Here is a 25,290-nt window from a genome sequence, read left to right on the forward strand (position 1 = left end):
ATCGTTAGCCTATTTTTTACAAAAACTGTTTCTACGGGGCCATAATGTAACATAGAAGGTAATGGAGCCCTTTGTACATTGTCGTGTATCTTTAGAAGTAAATCATGGGCAAATGGAGTCTTTAAACACCTCTGATGTAAAGTTATTCGCTGTCAAAGTGACGCCAAAATGAATGGGAGTCAATGGGATGCTAACGCAAGTGAAGTTCTGCTACAAGATGGCGGCACGCGGCCTACTTCAGCGCGCAGTATTGTGATGTAGACGGGTTCGGCGCTTCTCCTGGTGGCCTGGAGCGGAAGTGCGTGCGACACTCCTCTGATGTTTTTACATCATAACCACAAACATGAGCAGATCCACAGTAGTATCTAGAGTCTTGTCAAGTAAAGTAAAGTAACAAAATGACACAGAAAAAGAAGAGTCAAGACGTGTAAAGTTTTTAAAACTTTTTTTTAATGTTTTTAATTTTTTTTAATTCCTTTATATTATCTACAAAGTAAAAGTTGTTTTAACTTAACAGTTTTATAACGGTCAAGTCTAATGGGGTTTTGCCATCAGATTAAATTAATAAATAATTTATCTGCTTTTTTTTTTTTTTTTTGCTGCCAAACGTCTTCATTGATGGAAGTTTCTCGTGTTTAGTTTGGTTAGAACCGTTTCATTTTGTTGGTGTTGATTTACCCCAAGGTCTTGAGCACAGCTATAGCAGCAGCATTCAACAGTAATGTTAATACTGTCAATGTACGGAAGAATTATCTTTAACTTAGGTGCAGACAAAATGTTCCAGTTACTTATGCACAGTTTTCCACTCATCCGAGCATTTTTGTTATTGTTAGGACCCATTTCAAGAGTTCTAGTGTCACTGAAATATGCAAAAAATGATTCCTTGTTAAAACTTGTATTTCTTAAAAAAAGAAAAAAAAAAAAAAAGCCAGAGTTCACCACATCTTTGCCTGTATGCATTTCTTAAATCACTGGTGGTGGGTTGCAGTAGAGCAGCATGACTGAGGTTCTCGTGGCCATTTGGGGGGTTTTAGAGACAGGTAAAGTTTAGTTGGCCAATAAAAGTGGTGGATGGGGCCAGATGACTCTGCAAAGATCAGGAGCCACTCAAACAGACTGCTGTTCTCTGAAATTCATCCTCTACAGCTGCTGCTGATGGTGACCTTGCACTGAACGAAAACAGAGGAAGATTTATATTATACACTCCATAGCACAGTGAAGAGAGAAACTTCACAAACATACATTAAATACAAATGGGAGCAGAGGAATATGTGAAATACAGGCAACTACTACAAACCCAAGTTCCTGGAAAGAATGGAAGAATTTAGTAAAATATTTTTATTTATTTAACAGCACTATGATTGTCTACCATAACAGAACATATATTGTGTATTATGGTGTTTTATTTAAACTTTCTATTTAATTATATTCCATTAGCAATTTACCTCACTGTGCAATAAAACCCATTGGTAACACTTTCTTTGAAGCCTGTTTATAATACATTATAAGAGTATTCTTAAGGCATTATAATGAATGCATCTCATGAGTAATCATAACAGCAGTTTTAACGCATTATAATATTTAGTTATATGTGGTTATAGCTTTTAAGATCATGATGATTTATAATACACTATGAACAGAATGCATCCACTTAATTTACAATGGATTATATTTCCCATAGCTATAATGTATTATAAGACTCATATCTTGGCATTAACTTATTACTTTACTTAAAGCGGACATCAACAAGAATAATAAAAATATCTTTTTCTGATACAGCCATAAGTTTATATATCTGATCAGATACTGTACAGATCTTAAATAAATGTCAAGATAAGACACTTTTAATCCATTACAAATTAAGTGGATTTAACATGGTTTATTTCGTGTTATAAATAGTCATACTCATAAAAGTTATAAGCACAAGTACGTTTTATAATGCATTGTGCATTCATTCTAATGCCTTAAGAATAGCCTTATAATGTGTTATAAAAATGGGCTTCATAGAAACTTTTACCAAACATTTGTTTATTGCATAAACTGTTGCATTTAGCATTCCTATTCTTATTCCTACCTATTCTTATTCATTCCCTGTTAATCCTCTGTTGTATCTGTATACAGTACACATACAAATACATCTATATGCATATATATCTGCATACTATATTTACACAAATATGTATCTATATGTATACTAGGGCTGCCCTCTACTACAGATTTTTCTGGTCAACTAGTCGTCTTTGATTTTAAGTGATTACTCGACTAAATTGCACGTTTATATTAATAAACCATATATTATATATAATATATATAATATAGCCTATAGCCTATCAGTGTTCAAGCACACGCCTAATGTTTGCCACAGCGCACCGGCAGAAGTAATGATTATGAGTGCGTAAGGGAAAAACAGCAAGAATGAAGAAGCCTTAACATTATAATAATTGATAAACTAGTGTTTTCTGAATTTTTGGCTGCAGTGATGATGTTAATGACACTGATTCGTCATTTCCACAGTGGACATGCACATTTCATGTTGATTACATAATCTGTAAACATTTGTTTTCCGCTTTCCATAGGTATATTTTTCATGTCTGAGGCATACACAGAGCTGCGGTGGGAAAATTTGATTCATTTACTTTTTTTGACGTGCTCACAGTTCACAGAGACCTAGACGGCAGAAAACACACCTTGTTTGCTGTCATTATTAAAAAAAAAACAGGTTTTGTTGTTACTGTGAGCGCACACAAAAAGGTAGACCTTTTATGAAAGATGTATTATTTATCTGTATGAGCAAAAATGACAGTATTTTAAGTTAATGCAAATGATCGCACCGGTGCCTCCAAGTTAACTGTCATGCAGTGAGCACGCTACTATTCAGCTTCCACACTCCGAACAAACACTTGAATAGCGCACATTTTTCTAGGTTAACGTTAAAGCGTGCGGCCGTGTAATGTTGCTGCTACTTACATGTTTCAGATGATAAACCACATTTGAGGTCGATGATCGAAACGAGCGTTTGGATCTCTTGACTGATGTACTGTAATTACCACATAGACCAGCTGTTAATGATCTGTCCATCACAGACTACATGACTGCCCCACTTCCTGTGGAAGGATTTTTTTTTTCCCCTTTGACTAAACGACTAATAAAACTTAGATTGACTAAGCCTTTGCTCGTCGACTAACGGTTAGTCAGCTATTAATGGGCAGCCCTAATGTATACTTATCTTTATTTTTAAATTTTGTCTGTGTATTGCTGTAGTCTTTGTGCACTGGAAGCTTTTCTGTCACAGAGACACATTCCTGGTGTGTGTAAACAAACTGATACGTGCCGAGTTGCGATGAGATAGGTCCTTACCAGGGGTGAGAGTGTAGGAGTAGTGTGTGGCTGAGGACACTGGGATGGGGTTGAGAGTGCCCTGGGTTAGCGTAGACTGGGGGCCAGCAGGAGCCTGTGTGGCCATCAACATCATAGTGGGGGGGTGAGAAGGATTGCCATGATGTGGAGGCACCATCCCTGACTGCATGTGGGCCTTTAGAGACAGAGTGAATTCATATTTTTAAGTAGTATTTAGCAGCAAAATTTTTAATGATTTCAATAATCCTGGTGTCTATGTCTTGTTAACACTAACCTGCTGCATGTGAGCCATATGATTAGGGTTATACCCATGCTGCACCTGCTGGGGGTGGATGTAGACGGCCTGCTGAGCGGAGGGGAAGTTGGCTTGAGGAGACTGAGGGTTGGGGCCGGGGGTCATGGAGGGCGGGGTGGGTGCCAGGGCTGAGTACATCTGTTGCTGTTGTGGGTTGCCCAGATGCATGGCCTGAGCTGCCGCCTGGTGCTGAGAATGCTGAACAGGGCTGGGGGCCGGGTGGCTGCCTCCATGCTGGGTACCCTGCTGCGGCTGTCCTGTCGGGGTGGCAGAGGGCTGAGGGTGCTGCGAATGAGGGTGAAGGGTGGAGCTTGGGTGGGGATACTGCTGAGGAATGGGGGCATGTGACACTGAAACAAAGAAACGAATAGAAGCAGTTTGTCAAAAATGTAACTTTTTAGAATGAGTTTTGCAACTGACATTCAAACACACACACACACACAAATATATATTACAGACCAAAAGAAGAGTTTTCTTTATTTTCATGACTATGAAAATTGTAGTCAAACTGAAGGCATCAAAACTATAAATGAACACATGTGGAATTATATACTACATAAAAAAGTGTGAAACAACTGAAAATATGTCATATTCTAGGTTCTTCAAAGTAGCCACCTTTTGCTTTGATTACTGCTTTGCACACTCAAGGTATTCTCTTGATGAGTTTCAAGAGGTAGTCACCTGAAATGGTTTTCACTTCACAGGTGTGCTCTGTCAGGTTTAATAAGTGTGATTTCTTGCCTTGTAAATGGGGTTGGGACCATTAGTTGTGTTGTGCAGAAGTCAGGTGGATACACAGCTGATAGTCCTACTGAATAGACTGTTAGAATTTCTATTATGGCAAGCAGCTAAGTACAGAAAAACGAGTGGCCATCATTACTTTAAGAAATGAAATGAAGAAATCAATTGTTTGGGCTAAAGAACACAAGGAATGGACATTAAACCAGTGGAAATCTGTGCTTTGGTCTGATGAGTCCAAATTTGAGATCTTTGGTTCCAACCACTGTATCTTTGTGCGACGCAGAAAAGGTGAACGGATGGACTCTACATGCCTGGTTCCCACCGTGAAGCATGGAGGAGGAGGTGTGGGGGTGCTTTGCTGGTGACACTGTTAGGGATTTATTCAAAATTTAATTGAAAACTGAAGGCATACTGGACCAGCATGGCTACCACAGCATCTTGTAGCGGCATGCTATTCCATCCGGTTTGCGTTTAGTTGGACCATTTATTTTTCAACAGGAAAATGACCCCAATCACACCTCCAGGCTGTGTAAGGGCTATATGAACAAGAAGGAGAGTGATGGGGTGCTGCGCCAGATGACCTGGCCTCCACAGTCACTGGACCTGAACCCAATCCAGATGGTTTAGGGGTGAGCTGGACCACAGACAGAAGGCAAAAGGGCCAACAAGTGCTAAGCATCTCTCGGGGAACTCCTTCAAGACTGTTGGAAAACCATTTCAGGTGACTACCTCTTGAAGCTCATCAAGACAATGCCAAGAGTGAGCAAAGCAGCAATCAAAGCAAAAAGTGGCTACTTTGAAGAACCTACAATATGACATATTCAGTTGTTTCACACTTTTTTGTTATGTATATAATTCCATATATAATACCACATGTGTTAATTCATGGTTTTGATGCCTTCAGTGTGAATCTACAATTTTCATAGTCATGAAAATAAATAAAGAAACTCTTTGAATGAGAAGATGTGTCCAAACTTTTGGTATGTACTATATATATATATATATATATATATATATATATATATATATATATATATATATATATTAGGGGTGTAACGGTTCACAAAATTCACGGTTCGGTTCGATACGATACACTGATGTCACGGTTCGGTTCGGTTCGGTTCGATACGTTTTAGATACAGCAAAATGTAAAAACATCTCAACTTTTCAGAATGCCGCAAGCGCACCGCGGGTCATGTGACAAGAACCAACCAATCAGCTTCATCCTTTCCCGTAACAACGTTGAGAGCTCAGCCAAGATGAAGGAACAGCTGATCATAGTTGTATATGGATTGCAATTTTGAAATAAATTCAGTAGCAGAGCTACTGCAAGCGATTTTTAGAGCTGCAAATCCATTTATCCTTCGCTGAAATTTCCGCGTCTCATGGAGAGAGCATGTCATTGTTGCTTAGCAAAGACAGACGCCTCAGGAGAAAGACGCGCTTAGCGTTTTCCATGCGTTTTTAGGCACGATATGTGAACGGCCCCTAAGGCGCTCGCTCACTCAGCACGCGCTGAAGGCTCGTTGCAAAATGTCTAATGCATTTAACAGACCAGAAATATAAGATCCTAAAATAACCAACAGGTCTGGTGTTTGGGTTGGATTCCCTGTAAGCTATAGTGTCTAAATGCTGCAGGGATAGTTTGCTGCGTGCATGTTTCTCCTTTTTTTCGTCTTTTCCCAGATAGTACTGACGCATATATCCCAGATATTCCCGCTGTTTTTTTTTTTTTTTTTTTTTTGTAATCCCGCTGGTGTACCCTGTCATGTTGCAGATGCGACATACCGTTGTTTATTTATCCACCACTCTCTTGCCATCACCATTATAGCTTAAAGGGAATCCAAAGTGCACCCAAACACCAGACCTGTTGGTTATTGGAGGATCTTCTCATTTCTAGTCTGTTAAACGCATTGGCTATTTTGCAACGAGCCTTCAGCGCGTACTGAGTGAGCGAGCGCCTGCTGAGTAGCCTAACATAAACATATAAGATGGTGTTTTTTTCTTCTTCGGGAGTGTCAGGGGCGTTGCCTGTTACGTTGTTTGGGTTATTGGGCTACCTTGTTGAACGCATATCATTATATTTCTTTCTCTCTCTTTTTTTTTTTTTTCAAATATAATTAATTACTCCAACGAACCGTTCGGTATACATAATGCGTACCGCGTACCGAACCGAAAGCGTCGTACCGAACGGTTCAATACGAATACGCGTATCGTTACACCCCTAATATATATATATATATATATATATATATATATATATATATATATATATATATATATATATATATATATATATATATATATAATTACAATTAATAATATAAAAAGAAAACTTCACAGAAACATAAAAAAAAACTGGGAGCAATTGGGAGCTTAAGGGGCAGTCATGGACTAATGGTTAGAGAGTCAGACTTGTAACCCGAAGGTTGCAGGATTGAGTCTCAGGTGCAGCAGGGATTGTGGGTGGGGAGAGGGAATAACCAGCGCTCTTCCACCCTCAATATATCACAACTGAGGTGAGACCCTTGAGCAAGGCACCAAACCCCCAACTGCGCCCTGGACGCCACAGCAATATGGCTGCCCACTGCTCCTGGTGTGTGTTCATGGTGTCTGTGTGTGTGTTCACTACTGTGTGTTTGCACTTGGATAGGTTAAATGCAGAGCACACATTCAGAGTATGGGTCACCATAATTGGCCACATGTCACTTCACTCACTTTTTTTCCCCCTCACTTTATTTTTAGTCATTAATATGTGACTCATTACAAAGACCAACATTAACTGCTGTAGCATCAAGCTGTTCAGAGGCAATAAAAAGTGAATTAATTTATTACATATGCACAATATGAGCGTAAATCGGTAAAATGGGCTAGCAAGACAAGTCTTTGTACTGGCAGGAGTTCTTACCATACATAGTATGCATCTGCTCACCATACTGAGTGGTGGAGGAAGAGACCAGGCTGGGCTGAGCATGGGCAGGAGGGGTGATCATCCTCGCACCGCCCTGAATCATTGGACTGAACACATGCTGGGCCTGAAATAAATAAACCCAAGATTATCTTGAATGGTAGTGAACATTTTATTGCTATACGATTTAAAAATTGGAGGGACATGAGTTCATTTTCTATTCATACTATCCTCCACAGGGATTATTAAATTAATTTATAAATATGGTCTGTCTAAAATACTTTTTTTTTTTTTTTTGTAGAAAATGGACTAAAAACATTAACCTCATATGACCAAATCTTTATTGAATGGTAAATGGTGAATGGCAGTTCCTTTAAAGGGATACTCCACCCCAAAATGAAAATTTGCCATTAACCTATGGGCAGTCTATGGGACAGTAAAAAGCCTCCCGGTTTTCATCCAAAATATCTTAAACTGTGTTCCGAAGACGAACGAAGCTTTTACTGGTTTGGAACGGCACGGGGGTGGAGTAATCCATTAAGAGTTCAAAGTAATTGGCTCCCCAGATTATATTGTACATAGCTGCTATTAAACAACAACAAAAAAAGATAATAAAAAAGGGGCAAAAAAAGAATAATTTTCCAGAAATAATGGGATACATATTTCATAATTTTGTCAGTTGTTCTGCCATGGTACAAGTCCTTGTGGAGACTTTCCCACCATCGTTTCTAAACTCCATAATACTGGAGGTGCACTTCACGTATGTCACAGTTACATGTGCACTTTGGTCAGTGTGGCAATACTCCGATTAAGGTGTTTACATGCCTGTGTATTTCAATTAAAATTGACGTACGCCATATGTTAATATGATTATGCCTGCTGCCATTATGATTTTAATCACATTATTTAAATCTAAGTATTGCATTTACACGAGGTAAAGTTTAATCACAATATTGCCAAAATATCATTATAATCGCATCAAGAGGGTGAATGTAAACACATATTATAAGCAAAAGAATCAAAGATTCCTAATGGATCTAATAAAAAGTTCCCTGCTTGCTGATGTTGATATCTTTTCACCATTTCAACACTCTTCAAAGAACAATAATACAATGTTCACAAATACTATATTTGTTTCAGCTGAAGATGGTCAGACACCATATTCATAAACGCTCAAGTTTTGTCCAAAAGGGTTTACTGTCTGAGTAGGTACTACTTCACTACAAACTTCATGACTACAAAAAGTACATTGTATGTAGTATGAATGCGTGAAGTACTTCCGCCAAGTTGGCTTTGTCATGTGATTTATTGCATCCTCTCCCGTGGACTCCTTTTCCTCAACTGGACCTACTCGCCTACTATTTTATACAATGAAACTGGACATACTCATTTTGCATTCAGTTTTTTGCCCTCTTTCAAGTAGGTTAAGCATATTTGAATACAGGAATTAAAAAATAATAATAATTTATTAATTGTGGTTACCTTTTATTTCTGTGCTTTAGTAATTCTTTATTAGAAATGAGACCTCTAAAGTCACTGTACCTGTGACTGGTAGTGAGTCAACTGTTGTACAAGAGGTTGGCTAGCAAACTGCTGGGGGCTACAAGTGAAGTATTGGGTGGAGTAGGCTGGGCTTGGTGCCACAATGGGCGGCCCAGCAGCTGTAGCTGGATGCATCATTGTAGACGTGCCAGGTGGATGATGCTGGTCTGGTCTTTGCTGTGGCATGTTTGGTACTGCAATCAGATACCGCAAAAGAAAGGAGAATGAAATGGGCATGATGTTGTTGGAGAGAACGGCATGAAAATAACTTTTAATTTTGAATAGATCTTATTTCCTAACTGCAGAGCCCTGCAAATATAATATAAAAAAATCAACACACAGAATATATAGCATATCTTTCACACTGAAAAAGCTAAAAGCAAAGACAAAATAGTCTTAAGCAGCAGTAAAACAAATAATAAAATGCACTCTGAGAGGGAATCATTCTCACCTTTACCTGGTCTGTAGGGCTTGGTCTGGCTCATGGTCATATGAGGAACCTGAACATGGTACATGGCTGGAGGCTAAAAAATGAGGAGCAGAACTTGAGATGCAGAACTAAATCTATTGAGTTTTTCACAGTCTTGAAGAACACTTATAAAATCTTAATACAAAATCTATATCATGTATTACATTCTGTGGATTACCACTGTAATTGACTTGTAGCACTTCTTCGTTTTAGCTCACAGTGCTCACAGGAAAATGCTATTTGTAAACATTTTTTGTGTTTGTGGATCAATATGTTCAACCCAATATTCTGTTTCTCAAAGACGGTGCCAAGAGTATAACCCAAGAAAATAAACACATCAATGCTTCTGACTGACAAAGCCACACAACTTTCTGGCTTTTTCCTTTTCTGGTCAAGTGTTCATGCAAACAAAGCTTCAATGCTCTTAACAGAACACAAAAAAAAAAAAAAGGTAAATGTTTAAAACTAATGTATTACTAATTCTAAAGAAGAAGAAAAACAAATCAACAACAACTCTCATTCAGAGTATGGATAAAGGTAATATATAAGGTAAGCGTATAAAAAAAGTCGTTTATTGACAACAGTATGAAAATATAATAATAGTAACAACAGTAAATATAGCTGCAAGCAGCAATTAGGACAGAATGAAGAGCTAAGAATGTCATGTTATCAAATCTGTGTGGTGTATTCTATGGAGGTAACAATGGTACACACAAAGTTGGGTGTCAATATTTCAATATATTACACTTTGTAGTGGGGCTATACAAAAACGGTTTTGATCGGATTCAAATTCGGTGAAAATCGGACCAAACAGGAGGAGTTCGAAAAAGAAGGTTTTCAACAAATCAAATTGGCGGACAGGAAATTTGGCCCATAATGACATAATTGGTATCCATGTTGTCGGCATGACCCTAGGAATATTTTGAGAACAGTTATTATAATAATAATATATAATGGACTATCAAAAATTAATCAAAAATTATTAGCATTTTGAAATTAATGGTTATTGAATGGTTTATTACTCTTGACCAATAGGTGGCGTGGTCACTAAAATTATGTGGCCTGGTCAGTGTGAGGTGACAATGGCACATACAAAGTTTGTTGTAAATATGTCAAAGTTTTGAAGAGATACAGCCACACATGCAGTTTGGCATCTTTCCGGCAAATTCGTTGATGCGCTAAACACAAACCGTTTCGTATATCAACATGAAATCCATAACTATTTGCCAGATCGATCTAAAGATGATATAAGTCAAATTTGGTGAAAATCGGACTAACGGTCTAGAAGTTAGAAAAAGTATGTTTTCAACATGAATTATAAATGGCAGACAAGAAATTCAGCCAATTATGGCAAAACTGGTATGGATGTTCTCAACATGATCCAAGGAATCTATCAAAACCAGTTATCATTACAATAGGCAGGTGTAAACAAAAGTTATTAGCACTTTTAGATTTTTTTTTGCCCCCAAACTTTGAGTACCATCAGGGCATGGTTCCCAAGAAACATAAGTTTCGTAATAATATGTAAAATTGTTCGTAAAATATAGCAGTTTACTAAAACATTCAAAATGGCACTGCCCAAAATGGCTGAAATGGGAAAATTTTGTATCTTTTGATTCGGCATGCTGCACCTAATCTAAAGAGATCAGTTTTGATTTTTGGCCAAACCATTTAGAAGTTATAAGCAAAAATATGCATTTTTCATGACCACTAAGTGGCACAGTGGTGAAACACTGCGGGTAGTCTCAGCTCATGCTTGTTATAACATACACCAGGTTTGGTCTCAATACACCAAACTGTTCCAGAGATATACAGCCTCCGATCCATTTTTACATGCTTTTTCATCAAATTAATTTGTGCGTTTTTCAAGAACGGTTTGAAGAATCAACTTGAATTCCATACATTTTTGCTAGCTTGGTCTGAAGATGATCTGAGCCTGTTTTGGTGAGAATCAGACAAACCGTCTAGGACAAGTTAAAAAAAAAAAAAGCATTATTTATAAAAAAAAAAAATTGTGAAAAAACTAAACCTTGCTAACTGATGCATTTTTAAATGTTATTTAAAATTTGACTCCGCATGAGCCAATGATTCAGAAGAAAACAATTTTCCTTCTGTGGCTGGTGCTAGAGAGTTTGAGTTAGAGTTAGAGACTGCTAATTTGCTATGGTGACTGTTCTGACTATTCTTATCAGTGTGCCAAATTTCCCGCAAGCGGTTCTATGAGCTTCCATAGACTCAAGAGCGGAAAGAAACAGAAGAAGAAGAACGCCAACGGATACAATAGGTGCCTATGCACACCTTGGGTGCTTGGTCACTAATAATACTGATCAGCTGCAGTAAGAAATAGACAAACCAACAACTGCTGGTCAGTTATGCAGGCAAAAATGTCATACATGATTTCAGCAGAAAAAAGAAGCTTAGAATTGCACAAACCTTCCAGATAATGCTTTTCTAATGGAGAGATAGGAAAGAGGGAAAAGAGAAGAAAAAAAAACGAGTCTTTAGTGTGATTATCATTTGTTTTTTTCAGCAATCCTAGAAAATGTGCGAGTGATTAAAGATGAAACAAAAGCTTTTTAAATTATGCAATAGAGCAAAATAAAAGACTAAGTCACTTTTGAGTTTTGGAATTACTCAAATGCATCTTCCCACTCTACACCACAAATATAACAATAACGCTTTTATTTTGGTCAGTACAACGAAGTAAACCAGAAAATATAATATGAAACATTAGTAAGGTGTAACTTTTGGGGTTGATGACGAACCATGAGCTCCATCCAAAGGTTGATAGCATGCTACCAGTAATTTTTTTTTATTAGCATATTCTTGACCTTGAGGTCTGTTCACACCAAGTCTGCAATTTTACACAATACTGTAAAATAAACTAGTGCACAACTACAAACCTTTTTACACAAAATTCTAAAACTTTTGTGCTATTTATTTAGACCAGACTTAGTCTGAACAGGCCTCTACTAGCCCTTTCCCCTGAATTAAAGCAATCATGTGCTGGATGTACATGCCAGATGAAATGCAGCTGACAAATGAAAGTATAGGAGGGATGGCTGAAGTATGAATGCAATCAAGACATCAAGGATCTTGGCACATGAATGAAAAAACAAAAATGTATTGTGATAGATGTGGGCTTCCATGCACAGAATAAATGATTACACTAACAGATGTTCATATAATGAGCTCACCTGAACGCCAGGACTGACAGGTGTCAGAGGGTACATCTGGAACATGGTCTGGCCATAGACGGTAGGGGGCTGCTGTACTACTATGGAAGGGCTTGGCTGACCCTGGGGCCGGGTTTGAGTGGGGGTTGTTGATGGTTTAGGCTGTGGAAAGAGTTATAAAATAAAAGGAAGATTAATATATAAACAATTACATTTCCGTGCTATATTCGTTTGCCCTCTACCAGAAAACCTCATGGAAAACCAAACGACTTGAGACAGAAACCTTAGAGGGACAGTTTACCAAAAGGTCTGCCATAATTTCCTCACCCTCAAGTTATTCCAAACCTCTGTGTTTCTTTCTTCTATTGAACATGAAAGATGATATTCTGAAGAATGTGGGTAACAAGATAGTAAGGAAATAAAAATACTTTTGATTTTCAACGGGGGCAAGCAACTGTTTCGTTGCCCACATTATTGAAAGTATATTCAACATGTTCAACAGGATAAAGAAACTCATACAGGTTTGGAATGATTTGAGTGTGAGGAAATTATGACAATTTTCACCTTTGGGTGAACTATCCCTTTAAATTAAAACATATTTTGTCTAAAATATTTTGATTACAGGTCAATAATTGTCAAAAAAAAAAAAAAAATTTACTTACAGGGGAGCAAAAAACCCTTGGGTTGAACTCCTTGGCATTGGGATTGAGAGTAGATTTTCTAACACTCCTAAAAAGTGCATAAACAATAAATCAACTGTTTTATTCAACATATGACAAGAACATATTTAACATTTTTCAGGGGAATGAATGCATGGATTCCTGACAATACAATCTTTTACAATTGGTTTTTAATCACATATCTGGTATAGGGATTTAAATTTTCAATAATTTCCATGATCGATCGTCGTTTAAATGAACAATCAATTAATCGATCAATTGTTTACCGTAATGCTGCAAAATGCGTCTATTGCAGCCACGCAGTCACAGGCATGACAAGATGTGCAAAAGCCATTCAAAAAAAAAAAAACCGCTTTCTCACTTTCACCTGAATAAAATGCTAGTAGCAGGATTATAAAATAGAATAGATGTTATTATGAGCATTTGATAAAAATAAAAATAGCGTTCCAGTAGTCCTATTTGATTTAAAAAATCTGGCATTTACACTGCATTAGATTGTGACAGTGCGTGCGTGCATACGAGATGGAGCGAGCCCGGGTTTGGCTGGATTTATTTTGGACATTATAGCTCATTCGGCACAAATCCAAATGTTTACGTATTCGCAATGTATCTGAATGTTAAACTATAATTTATTATAATTTTGTTATATACATTTTTAAATATAATTCATAATGTAAACTAGGCCTGTACTTTACATGCATTTGCATTAAGACGTAAAAGATCCTCTTCACATGATCAAAAACATCCTTGGTCACAATTTTCCACAAATTCAATAATATTTAGGCACCGTTTCTTTTCCTAAATCCTCACCATCTAACCCTCTAATTTCGCAGGTTTATTTGATTGTTTTTAACTTAATTACTGTTTTTGCATCTTTTACTGTGGTAAACATGCAGGATTGGAAATTAAAGATTTCATGAATTAAGAATCCATTCGATGTATTAATTTGTTCCCTTATTTCAGTTAAATCATGGTCTATTTAAGGAACAAAGCTAAAGAAACATTGACAGTTGCCACAAATTAATAAATCGTAGGAACGAATTAACAATTTGTAGGATAGCCTTTCTGTCCTATGTCCTGCAGCCCTGCAAAGTGCACGATTTGAAACGATTATCTAGGGAATTACTTAGTTCCTACATTTCTATTGCTTTCCATGTTGAAGAACCTTGTGTTGTTTCTATTTTAATGTACTTTTAAATCACTTTAAAAGCTTAATCTGTACATTGCGAATGAATGATGATGCGTTTATATACAGTCACTCACAGCCGCTCGTACGTGTTTTGCGCACGATCCGCACGCAGCCCAAAATTAAAAAGGTTAATTGACCATCGATAGTTTTAATTGATTGCATCTCTTATCTACAATTAATTGATCATCGATTAATCGTTGACATCCTTAATCGGGTATAAATCATTTTGCTGAAGAAAAACTTTTTAGCAGCAACTTTATCCTGAATTCTTTCAATGCTAATGCTAGAGCTCTGCTGACTCACTCTGCTACAGGGTCATTCTTCTCCTCCTTCTCATCCTTGTCTTTTGCAGCAACATTGGCCAGAGGCGAGGAAGTTTGAACGCCCTGAGACGTCACATCAGGCCCTCGTTTCTGTTCTGGTACAGCAGAGGAAGGAGAGAGTGAAGGGGTACCAGATTTTCTTCCTGTTGGGGCAACGCTCACAGCAGTGGAGGTTTCTTCACTAATGGCGGACTCCATGGGGACTTTGGGTCCTGTCGAATCTACTGTGCTCTTCTCAGGTGCTTGATCCTTTGGCTTTTCTATGAGGTCCCGTGGAGTCTTGTTTGCCATGGGCTCAAAAACTGAATCTGGATTTGAGCTAGACTGCAACTACAAATGATGCAGGGCTTCAAGAAATGGACATACATTTGCTTATGAAACACAAATAATGGGAGAGAAAACTTACCCTAAATTCTACACTGAATTTCTTTAAATTATCTATTTGTTTCCTGTGGTCTGGAGCCATGGTGGGAGGTCCTAGAAAGATCAAAATGTGAAAAAAAACACATTTATTAAAAACAAATTACAATTTCATTAGATTTTTCAGTTTTGATATTGCAATATACCGTATTGGCAAAAAAAGTGATATTTAAAAAATTAAATACTGATATGTAAAACTAATCCAGCACACATTACCTACAGTCACAAAAAAATATTGTTAGGGAAATGACAGGTGAAAGTGAGACAATGTTAGAAACTGCAGTCTACGATCAACAGCAAGTTCTTTTCTTTTTTCTTTTTTTTTATACAGTTATGGTTACAAACTCTCTCTTTGACTCCATAAACTTGTATTTTGAGTCTAAGCCAAACAAGACAAAACAAAAGTTCATTTTAAACTTCCATAGATATAGGTATAATACCATTATCTGGAATTCAAAGATTAAAAATCAGATATTGTGACAGGCCTACTTTGATGCATATGCCCTACCTAACCTTGTATTGCAGTTTGTGTATGATTTATGATGAACTGAAAAAGTCATTTCTCGCTCTATCTATATTTACAGTGTCAGCAATTGTGCATAAGGAAATGAATTCTTAGAAGCCAAATCCCTTATTCATATAACTGGCAATTTCTGCTTTCTTGTTTTCTGGCGACAAAGCAAAATCACAAGACTCAAAAAAAAAAGTTTAAACAAAAGTTCCAAAATTCAGATTAAACAATGCTGGTTATATATGGTAAATAGCAGGACATCTCCACAGGTACACACCCTTTCCCATGGATCGAGCGATGCTCGCAGAAGCTTCAGTAGGTTTCACATTCTCCTTGTTGGCATTAGGGGAATTCTGTCTTGTCTCTAGTACTCTTGATTCTTTGGCTATTTAAAAAAAAAACACAGGGCTATTATGAGATCTGGTACTGAGGAAATGAATAACACAAATGAATAAACAGGCCTTAAAATGGCACATATTGTGTAAGGGCCATCCTAACCCTCTTCTATTGGAGATGTTTCCAGGTTGGCGGCCGGATTGGCTGCAGTTGGTGACGTTGCTGTAGTGGAAGCGGTCGCAGAGTCTACTGGCACTGTACCAGCCTGAGGGGAAGACAAGCAGGAGGGGCTCGGAGCACCTCCGCCAATGCTATGCTGTCGAGGTGATCGAGGTCTGTGTGCTAAAGAGGAAGTGGAAAAAATTATTCAGCAAGTCTTTCAGACTGAATGTGAAATCTTGGTACAGATTCATAATCTAGACTTACCACCGCTGACAACAGATGACCAGGTTCCCCCAGAAGGGCTGTTGCGAGTTGGAGGGGGAACAGAAACCTCCACCGATGCACCTTGGGACATATAATCGGGTGGAGGAGGTCCTCCGCCCCGACAAGAGGCCACTCTATGAGGTCTAGGAGTACGCTGTGACTTGGGAGACATTCTTGGAGGACCTGCATTCACAAACAGAGAGATGAGTGAGTTCTAAAGGAAGAAACAAACACCCTTTTAAGGCATCTCTCACCAATGCAGTGTGTAGCTCTCTAAAAAAAACTGTTTGCTGTGTATGTGGCATTCAACATATCAAATATAGGCTGGGACACACCAAGCGGCGACAAAAGCAGACGTAGTTGTAGCTTTCCGTCAGCATCGTCTGGACCAAGAAGCTGCACTTGAACACACCGCTCAGACTACAGCGGACAGCAAACTAACACGTGTGGAGTTTTAACCAAATATGAGCAAGTCATTCATTTCAGTAACTGTCATGTACAGAGTCCCAAACATCACATGCAGAAGAAAAAGATGCTGTGCCCATAAATTAAGAAGTTGTTCTCACACTTTATTAATTCGTGGCCTTTCTACTAGTTCATTCCGTTGGTTAATTTTAAATGGCAGTCATATTGTAATAATTTGTTGCCTTGTTTTAAACTAAAGTAAAAAAAAAAATAGTAAATCATGGCAATGATTGAACTAAAGCAAGAGAACAAACTGGTACAATCTGGCCATGACTTAACTAAACTTATCTATTTTACCATATTAAAATGAAGAAACTAATTAATAAATTGCAGCCATGATTTAACTAAATTAAAACACGAGAGAACAAATTAGTACAACGTGGCCACATATTGACTAAAATGAAGAAACACATTAGTACATTGTAGCTACAATTGAATAAGTTGTGGGAACAAATTCTGTAGGTGATGATACACTGGCCAACTTTTTTGAGAAATGTGATTCCATTGAGAATGGGCAACAAATTTCTCTCTGGATGCTTTAGACTGGTTGTGGGCCCTGTGTCTCACCTGGTTGTCCGCTGATGGCAACATTGCTCAAAAAGTTGCCCTGTGTATCATCTCCTTCCTTTTGTTGCCACACTTTTTCCTCCACATATAATGTGCCTGTCTCCGTATTCATGAAATGTTAATGGTTAAGAATGTTACATCTAGTCAACCTACCTGAAATACATTTGAATTGAAGAGGCTGTGACAGTTTCTCATTTGATGTGTGAGAAAACAATGTCAAGCCAATGTCAGACAATGAAAGAAACACTTGGGCGCCGCCAATGGTGACTCCATGGCCAAAACAAAACACAATGCCAACCAACACTTAAACACACCGCAGAAAATGAGTGAGTGAAACGTGCCCCAAATTCACTTCAATCATGCATAAAAACAGGGATTGCAATAGAAAATGGAACAAGAAGAGGAGTGAGTTATTTTATTAAACACCAGGAAAGTCCCACAGCTGTTAGTGGCAGCCTTGATTCAGGCATTTGGATTGCAAAACGTGAACCTGAGCAGTGGTGCCACAACAAAATGGCTGCTCGGTCTGGAATTTCTGGTACCTTCTGAGGACAGGCGTTTGGGCATGGTGGATAGAGGCCCTGTAGAGCCATGAGCAGAGGGGTGAGACAGGGGCCGAGAGGGTCTGGATGGGGGTCTGGAAGGAGGCCGGGTGGGCGTGGCCGCCCGGGGTGGGAGAGAGTTGGTGGGGCCTGACTGGTAACGGGATGGAGGGCGAGAGGAGGGAGATGGGCAGCGTGAGGCCCAAGGGTGTGTACCTGACAGAGATGAAATGAGTCGAAATGGGAGAGAAAGAAAAAAAAAACTACATTTGAGCGAGAAAGAGGGAGGAGCATGTAAATTGACAGATGAAATGAGTCGAAATGAGAAAGAAAAAAAAAACTACATTTGAGCGAGAAAGAGGGAGGAGCATGTAAATTGAATAGGAATACAGAAAAGTTTGAAGGCCTTATAGAATGATCAGTTCAGATATGAACACTGACACTACTGAGGAGAAAAGGTCTAGAGAGAGGTAATGTAAGAGTATTGGGAAGAAATGAGTTGAGAAGGACTGAGAATAAGGACGGAATGTAACAAATCACATGATGAGATTTTGGTAAATTCTGAGGCAGTGAAATATAAACGACTGGAAAGACTTCAAAGAAAAAACATTGGGAAAGATGAATCAGATTCCCTTTGAACAGCAGCAGTGTTGGCCTGCGATCCCTTGCCTAAATTCCTTTATCATGAAAGGACTGAAAGCTAGAGAGATGATTTGGCAGATCAACTGTTAGTTAAGGGGAGAACAACAGATTAACAGATACCATAACAAAAAATATATTTATCTACTGATAGTTTTCAAGGCTTCAAAACTGCATAACCAGACATACTATTTGTCTGCATACATTACTAAACTTGATTGTATACTCAAGGTACCATATCACTAGTCACTTTGGATACCCAACATGACCCGAAGTAAGTCAAGGTATAAACAAAGAGTCCAAAAATCATCTTGTACCTCCATTGACCACACGCTGATCCATTGTGTTGTAGTCATGAGGTCCAGATCTGGGTGTGGGTGGCCCAGGGCTGCACTGAACCAGTCTGGGTGAGTTTTGACGACCAGCTCCCCATGACATCCCTGCTTCTCGGTTCCTCTGACTAGGGGGAATGTATTTGTTCTCCCTGTTGAAGTAAACAGAGGTATGAGGAAAAATCTGCATTGAACAATATGATTGATCAATACTCTTCAAACTGAATTCCGTTCTGACAAAAAACTATGTATAGGCCATTACTAACATTACTACTGAAGTAATTTTCAGTCCAAGCAAGCAAAGTGAAATCTGGGGCTAGGGCTGGGTGATATTATAAATCGATAACGATAATAGAGATATAGTTTCCATCAATAAAACGATAACAAGAGTTCGATAAATGTTTGATATAATGTTAATGCACCACAAGCGGAACGAAGCAGTGCTACACGGACCATTTATCTGCTTGGCTCAAAGTTCAAATGGCAGCGCAGCATGAGCTTACTAGAGAAGATGCATTCACTCGCTGGTGAGTCTCTGTCATTAAACAGCTGTGAGATCCAGTGTGAAAAGCTTGAATTCAGTGAAGAACCAAATGACTTTGTTTCACCTGGCTTTAAACTAATTTAAATTACAGAGCTGACAAATAGGAGAAACACTGTGTGCAACGATACAGTCAGAAGACTTTTTAATCTACAAATTGCCATCATTTACCATTCGTTAAAACTAATATTGTGTCAGAAATGTGGGATATTCATATCAAATTTTATTATATCATTAATGTAGACATTTATTAAATGTATTAAAGGAGTAATGGAATACAATTACAGTATTTTTTTGTGTGTGATTAAGCTATAGCATTGTGTGTGCGCATTTATACTAAATGTATTTAGACTACCGTTTTTCATACAAATACCTAGAAACCCTATTGATACAGTTTTACCACGGTATTGAAGTTTAAACTGTGGTTATCGTGATCTAAATGCATGCTACTACAGGAGACCAGTGGTTAATTTTAATAAAACTCAAACAGTCAGAACAATTACATTTCACCAAATTAAAATTAGATTTTTTTTTTTTTTTTTTACAGATGTTACCATTTGTGAAAGAGCATAAATTTACATCTGCATCATGAAGATACACATCAAAGTCAGGCAACACAATCCAGCTTCATGATTTGAAGGAATATCAATGCAGAAACTAAGAAATACATTTTTCTAAACATATTTATTTTGTTAGGGAAAAATGACATGAATAGAAGTGTAAATAATTCAAAAACAGTCTTCGCCATGCTGGGTTTCTACAGACAAGTTCAATTTAAGACTTTTTATGACTTTTTTAATTCCACCTTATATGAAATTTAAGACTTAAATCTGCAATGGAAATACACATTACACACATTATGTAATAGCCTATTTAATGTGTTTAACGTAAAAAGAAAACAAAATATCATCACGTTTTAAATCATATTTATTATTAATCTACAGTGAACTTCATATCAGCAGACAATATTCCCACAAAAGCACCGCATCACCAAAATGTTTAGTGGTGTAAATATATACTGAAGCAATATTTTCATTAGTGTTCTATCAGTTTTTACATACTTAAATATGATTTTTTTTTTCTTTCCCTATTTCTTTTACAAATCCATAAATAATGTTTTGATATATTAAACATAAAACGTTGAATACTGATATTTGAAATTAGTTAAATAATAAAACGGAGTATCTATTTACACAGTGCAAATAGCTCGCCTTGTTGGCTGAAGCCATTTACACTAACTCCGCCCCCCAACAATCCTCAGCTCCAGTGGCACAGATGGTAAAACACGTGATGTGTTCATTTTGACACAATCAACCTGGGTTCAAATCTGCCTCTTGGCAAACTTTTTTCTCCCTTTTCACAAATTTCACATGACATCAGAAAAGCATTTACAGGTACATTTAACAAAATCTCAACAAATTAGAATATGATGACATGCCAATCAGCTAATCAACTCAAAACAGCTGCAAAGGTTTCCTGAGCCTTCAAAATGGTCTCTTAGTTTGGTTCACTAGGCTACACAATCATGGGGAAGACTGCTGATCTGACAGTTGTCCACAAGACAATCATTGACACCCTTCACAAGGAGGGTAAGCCACAAACATTCATTGCCAAAGAAGCTGGCTGTTCACAGAGTGCTGTATCCAAGCATGTTAACAGAGAGTTGAGTGGAAGGAAAAAGTGTGGAAGAAAAAGATGCACAACCAAGAGAACCGCAGCCTTATGAGGATTGTTAAAAAAAATCAATTCAACAATTTGAGTGAACTTCACAAGTAATGGACTGAGGCTGGGGTCAAGGCATCAAGAGCCACTACACACAGACGTGTGAAGGAACTTGCTGAACCACAGACAACAACAGAGGTTTCTTCCCTGGGCTAAGGAGAAGAAGAACTGGACTGTTGCCCTGTGGTCCAAAGTCCTCTTTTCAGATGAGAGCAAGTTTTGTATTTCATTTGGAAACCAAGGTCCTAGAGTCTGGAGGAAGGGGGGAGAAGCTCATAGCCCAAGTTAATTGAAGTCCAGTGTTAAGTTTCCACAGTCTTTGATGATTTGGGATGCAATGTCATTTACCATGACATTTTGGAGCACTTCATGCGTCCTTCTGCTGACCAGCTTTTTGAAAATGCCGATTTCATTTTCCAGCAGGATTTGGCACCTGCCCACACTGCCAAAAGCACCAAAAGCTGGTAAAATGACCATGGTTTGACTGGCCAGCAAACCCTGAAGAGAATCTATGAGGTATTGTCAAGAGGAAAATGAGAAACAAGAGACCAAACAATGCAGCTGAAGGCTACTGTCAAAGAAACCTGGGCTTCCACACCACCTCAGCAGTGCCACAAACTGATCACCTCCATGCCACGCTGAATTGAGGCAGTAATTAAAGCAAAAGGAGCCCCTACCAAGTACTGAGTACATGTACAGTAAATGAACATACTTTCCAGAACGCCAACAATTCACTCAAAATGTTTTTTTATTGGTCTTATGAAGTATTCTAATTTGTTGAGATGAATTGGTGGGATTTTGTTAAATGTGAGCCAAAATCAATCACAATTAAAAGAACCAAGAAATTAAACTACTTCAGTCTGTGTTCAATGAATTTATTTAATACACGAGTTTCACAACTTGAGATGAATTACCGAAATGAACTTTTCCACAAGATTCTAATTTATTGAGATGCACCTGTATTTTCAATGAAAATGAAAAATAAAATCAAAAAGTTGAAAAAGTATCAGGTAGGATTAGGGTAGGTGTAGGGAGGACTTTATTGTCCCAATAAGGTGGCATCCATTTATTAATTTGAATTAAAATTTACACCCAATAAGTTAATAATGCATACAGTTTTACAATGTACTGCAATACCGTTTAATTAGAAAATTGCCACTATTTGCAATAAGTAGTAAAATTTTAACAGTGTTAATAGAATCTATCCATCTATCTATCTATCTGGAATTATTTTTGTTGTCGTAATAATGCAAAACCAGGCAGTGTAGTGTCTAAAATATAAGTCTCTTAATTAACTTCTAGTTTATTGAACTGTTGTAAAAAATCAATATCACATTTACAATTATGTTTATGTTACATAAGTGAGCATCCCTATGCCCTACTCCCTTCGAAGGGCAGAGCCCTTTAAGTGTGTCCTTTTCAGGGTGTAGGGCATATTACTGTCTCATATAAGCATTTGGAACTCCCTTGACGAAGAGAGTGACTGACCAAGTGTTATCTTGACAACACTGAGCATGCGTGCAGCATTCTGCACTCCATCAGTTGTTGCAAATATTTCTTCTTATTATTTTTTTATTCAAATATTGTCTAATTGGGTCTAGACTTGTGCTGGTATTTGGTAATGCGATGTACTGCGGTGATTATTATGCACGATATTGTTATCGTGGGCACTTCTAAATACCTTGAATAAATATACATTACAAATTATTCAGAATTTGGAATGCATTTTAAAAATAGTATTCCCATCAGCAGCTTAAAATGCACAACATTGTTGTATGCTGCTTGAAAGAGCGCATGCACTCTGATGTAAACAAGCGCAAATGAGAAGCACATGGAGGAACACGTGAGATCGTGCTGAATGAAAGCACATTCACTATCTGACAGCAGATGGAGCTAAATGCAGCCCTTACCCTGTAAACGCGGTAAAAAAAAATGCAGCTGTTACTTTCTAAACCATAAATAATCTTAAATAGCCATTCAGATTTGTGTTTTCCCTGTGGTTTTTATTACAGAGCCAACTATTGAAATATTTAGACTTAATAGGCTATTTATCTTCAAACATTCCTTTTTTATCTGGACTACAAATGCCCTAGATATTGTTTGAAAGTGTTTTGATCTTTTATAGTTCATTCACACTTTTTTTATGGCTTTTGGCAATTATGGCTTCATTTGTTAACAAACTGCCAATGAAAAAAAATATTCTGAACATTCATTAATCTTAGGTATTCCAATATTTAACAACACATTGTTAAAATTTAAAGTTGCAACTGTGTTATTTAATGAGCTAACATGAACTAAGACTTAATTTAAAATCTTTGTTAAAAAATCTTAAGAGGTTAACAAAGAAAATCTGTAAAGTTGCAAAGACTAAAGTCTCAAATCCAAAGAGATATTCTTTATCAAAGTTAAAGAGACTTGTCCACACCCTCCTAAAACGCCTCATTTAAACACACCCCCACATGTCTATGTCACTGTGTGGGAAGATTTGCATAACACCGCCCAACTTTTATTCTCGCTGTTGTTGCTGTGCCACCAAGTTGTTAAGACGCTGTGCATTTCATTGTGAAAGCCAAATTACTTAGTTTGGCCTTCCAAATTCACCATCCATTATTATTAACTGTTTACATTGACTGTAGGCTAATAAAATCAAAAGAACCATTCTCCCGTTTCAATGCATCGCTCGTCATTATTTTGTCATTTAGGTTTTATTCAGGCTATTTGTCTGGTTGGGCAAGTAAAAAATAAATAAATAAATAAATAAATAAATAAATAAAACTTTTTAAAGTCGCTAGAAGGCTTATCAGCTCGACCTATAGTATTATTATTATTATTATTATTATTATTATTAAATGTGAACCTTAAGAAGGTAGCTCGACCTGTATTCTGCTACTGCGATTCTCTCTAATGATGCAGTAACTACCACAGTTGGGAACGTTACTTTTAAAAAGTAATTAGTTATAGTTACACACTATATAGTTACATTACACTATATATATATATATATATTTTTTTTTTTCTTTTTTTTTTTTTTGCAGTTTTCACAAGTCATTTGAAATGAGTAGAACAGACAGGTGTTCATACATAACTTTCTATATTTATTGCACGTCAACAGACAGCAAGAGTTTTATCCTGCACTTCAAGTATTATCTTTGTAAGAAAAGTGTTTTTGGCCACTAGCTTTGTAGATGCGTGACACACATTACATGTACACATTACATGCACGCTCTTGCCTTTGACCACAATGAATTTGAAGTGCTTATAAGTGCTTATATCTCCACCTTAAAAATGCCAACTTTTCATCGGATTGCACCTGACTCGCCATTTCTGCTGCTACTGCGAATCTCTGTGTAGCTGTTGCGTGTGTGTGTTTGGCGCCACTGGCGCTGCCGCGTGTGCCGGCATGTGTGTAAAAACACTGGCTCTGATTGGCTACCATGAAACATATGACTCTGCCTTAGCCAATCATAATCGCTTATCTCATTATTAACCCACCTGCTCACTCGCTGTGTGAGCCAGGGGTGCGTTCGGATTGCAGTTTATTAAATCAATGCATAGTAACGCGTTACGCACCGCATTTAACGTTCAGTAACGTTAACGGTGTTGTAACGACGGGAAAAGTAATTAGTTAGATTACCCCGTTACTGAAAAAATAACGTCGTTACCTAACGCCGTTCTTTTAAACGCCGTTATTCCAAACACTGGTAACTACCAGAGGGGAGGAAAAAAAGAAATCTTCGGTCTGTCCAATGATTGTAAACAGACATTAGGTCCGTTAGACTGAAGATGTTTTAGCGGTAATGTGACCAAAAATATATTTAAGACCCACCAATTCTGAATTTAAGACATCTGAAGACTTTAAGTACCCGCGGACACCCTGTTGTTTAAAACCACAATTAATGGTCTGGTTTCTACAACGTTCACTTGGGAGCAAAAATCTGCCATTCAACTTGAATGAAATAAAGATATGATATTTGTTGTGATAACTGAAAAATAAAATGAAAAAGTTGATCAAATATAAACTTTTATGATGATAATTTTTTGGCCATACCACCAGCTCCCCAAGGGAGATATATTTTTTCCCTTAAGCAAAGTTCCCATTATTGTGGTTT

At 37.6% G+C, this 25,290-nt stretch overlaps 1 protein-coding gene across 11 annotated transcripts in view; it reads right to left on the reverse strand.

Annotated features, from left to right (window-relative positions):
• Positions 1–428: 428 nt before the first annotated feature.
• LOC128001995 (ataxin-2-like) overlaps positions 429–25,290 on the reverse strand; it is a 35,181-nt gene continuing 10,319 nt past the window's right edge. For 2 of the 11 annotated variants that reach the window (XM_052592415.1, XM_052592413.1), the window contains 17 exons: positions 18,904–19,070; positions 17,948–18,163; positions 16,374–16,556; positions 16,110–16,289; positions 15,889–15,996; positions 15,087–15,157; positions 14,661–15,010; positions 13,151–13,217; positions 12,510–12,650; positions 11,746–11,763; positions 9,295–9,367; positions 8,844–9,037; positions 7,302–7,428; positions 3,632–4,002; positions 3,358–3,532; positions 2,968–3,037; positions 429–1,169 (listed from right to left, as the gene is read on the reverse strand). In XM_052592415.1, the coding sequence (XP_052448375.1) occupies positions 2,973–3,037; positions 3,358–3,532; positions 3,632–4,002; positions 7,302–7,428; positions 8,844–9,037; positions 9,295–9,367; positions 11,746–11,763; positions 12,510–12,650; positions 13,151–13,217; positions 14,661–15,010; positions 15,087–15,157; positions 15,889–15,996; positions 16,110–16,289; positions 16,374–16,556; positions 17,948–18,163; positions 18,904–19,070 (2,506 nt within the window). In that variant the 3' untranslated portion in view covers positions 429–1,169; positions 2,968–2,972. The remainder of the gene's footprint in view (positions 1,170–2,967; positions 3,038–3,357; positions 3,533–3,631; positions 4,003–7,301; positions 7,429–8,843; positions 9,038–9,294; positions 9,368–11,745; positions 11,764–12,509; positions 12,651–13,150; positions 13,218–14,660; positions 15,011–15,086; positions 15,158–15,888; positions 15,997–16,109; positions 16,290–16,373; positions 16,557–17,947; positions 18,164–18,903; positions 19,071–25,290) is intronic. The other 9 variants (XM_052592424.1, XM_052592417.1, XM_052592419.1 and 6 more) reach the window with 7 other exon arrangements.

This window comes from Carassius gibelio, chromosome A5 (genome assembly GCF_023724105.1).
Source record: "Carassius gibelio isolate Cgi1373 ecotype wild population from Czech Republic chromosome A5, carGib1.2-hapl.c, whole genome shotgun sequence".
In the NCBI taxonomy this organism is placed as follows: domain Eukaryota; kingdom Metazoa; phylum Chordata; class Actinopteri; order Cypriniformes; family Cyprinidae; genus Carassius; species Carassius gibelio.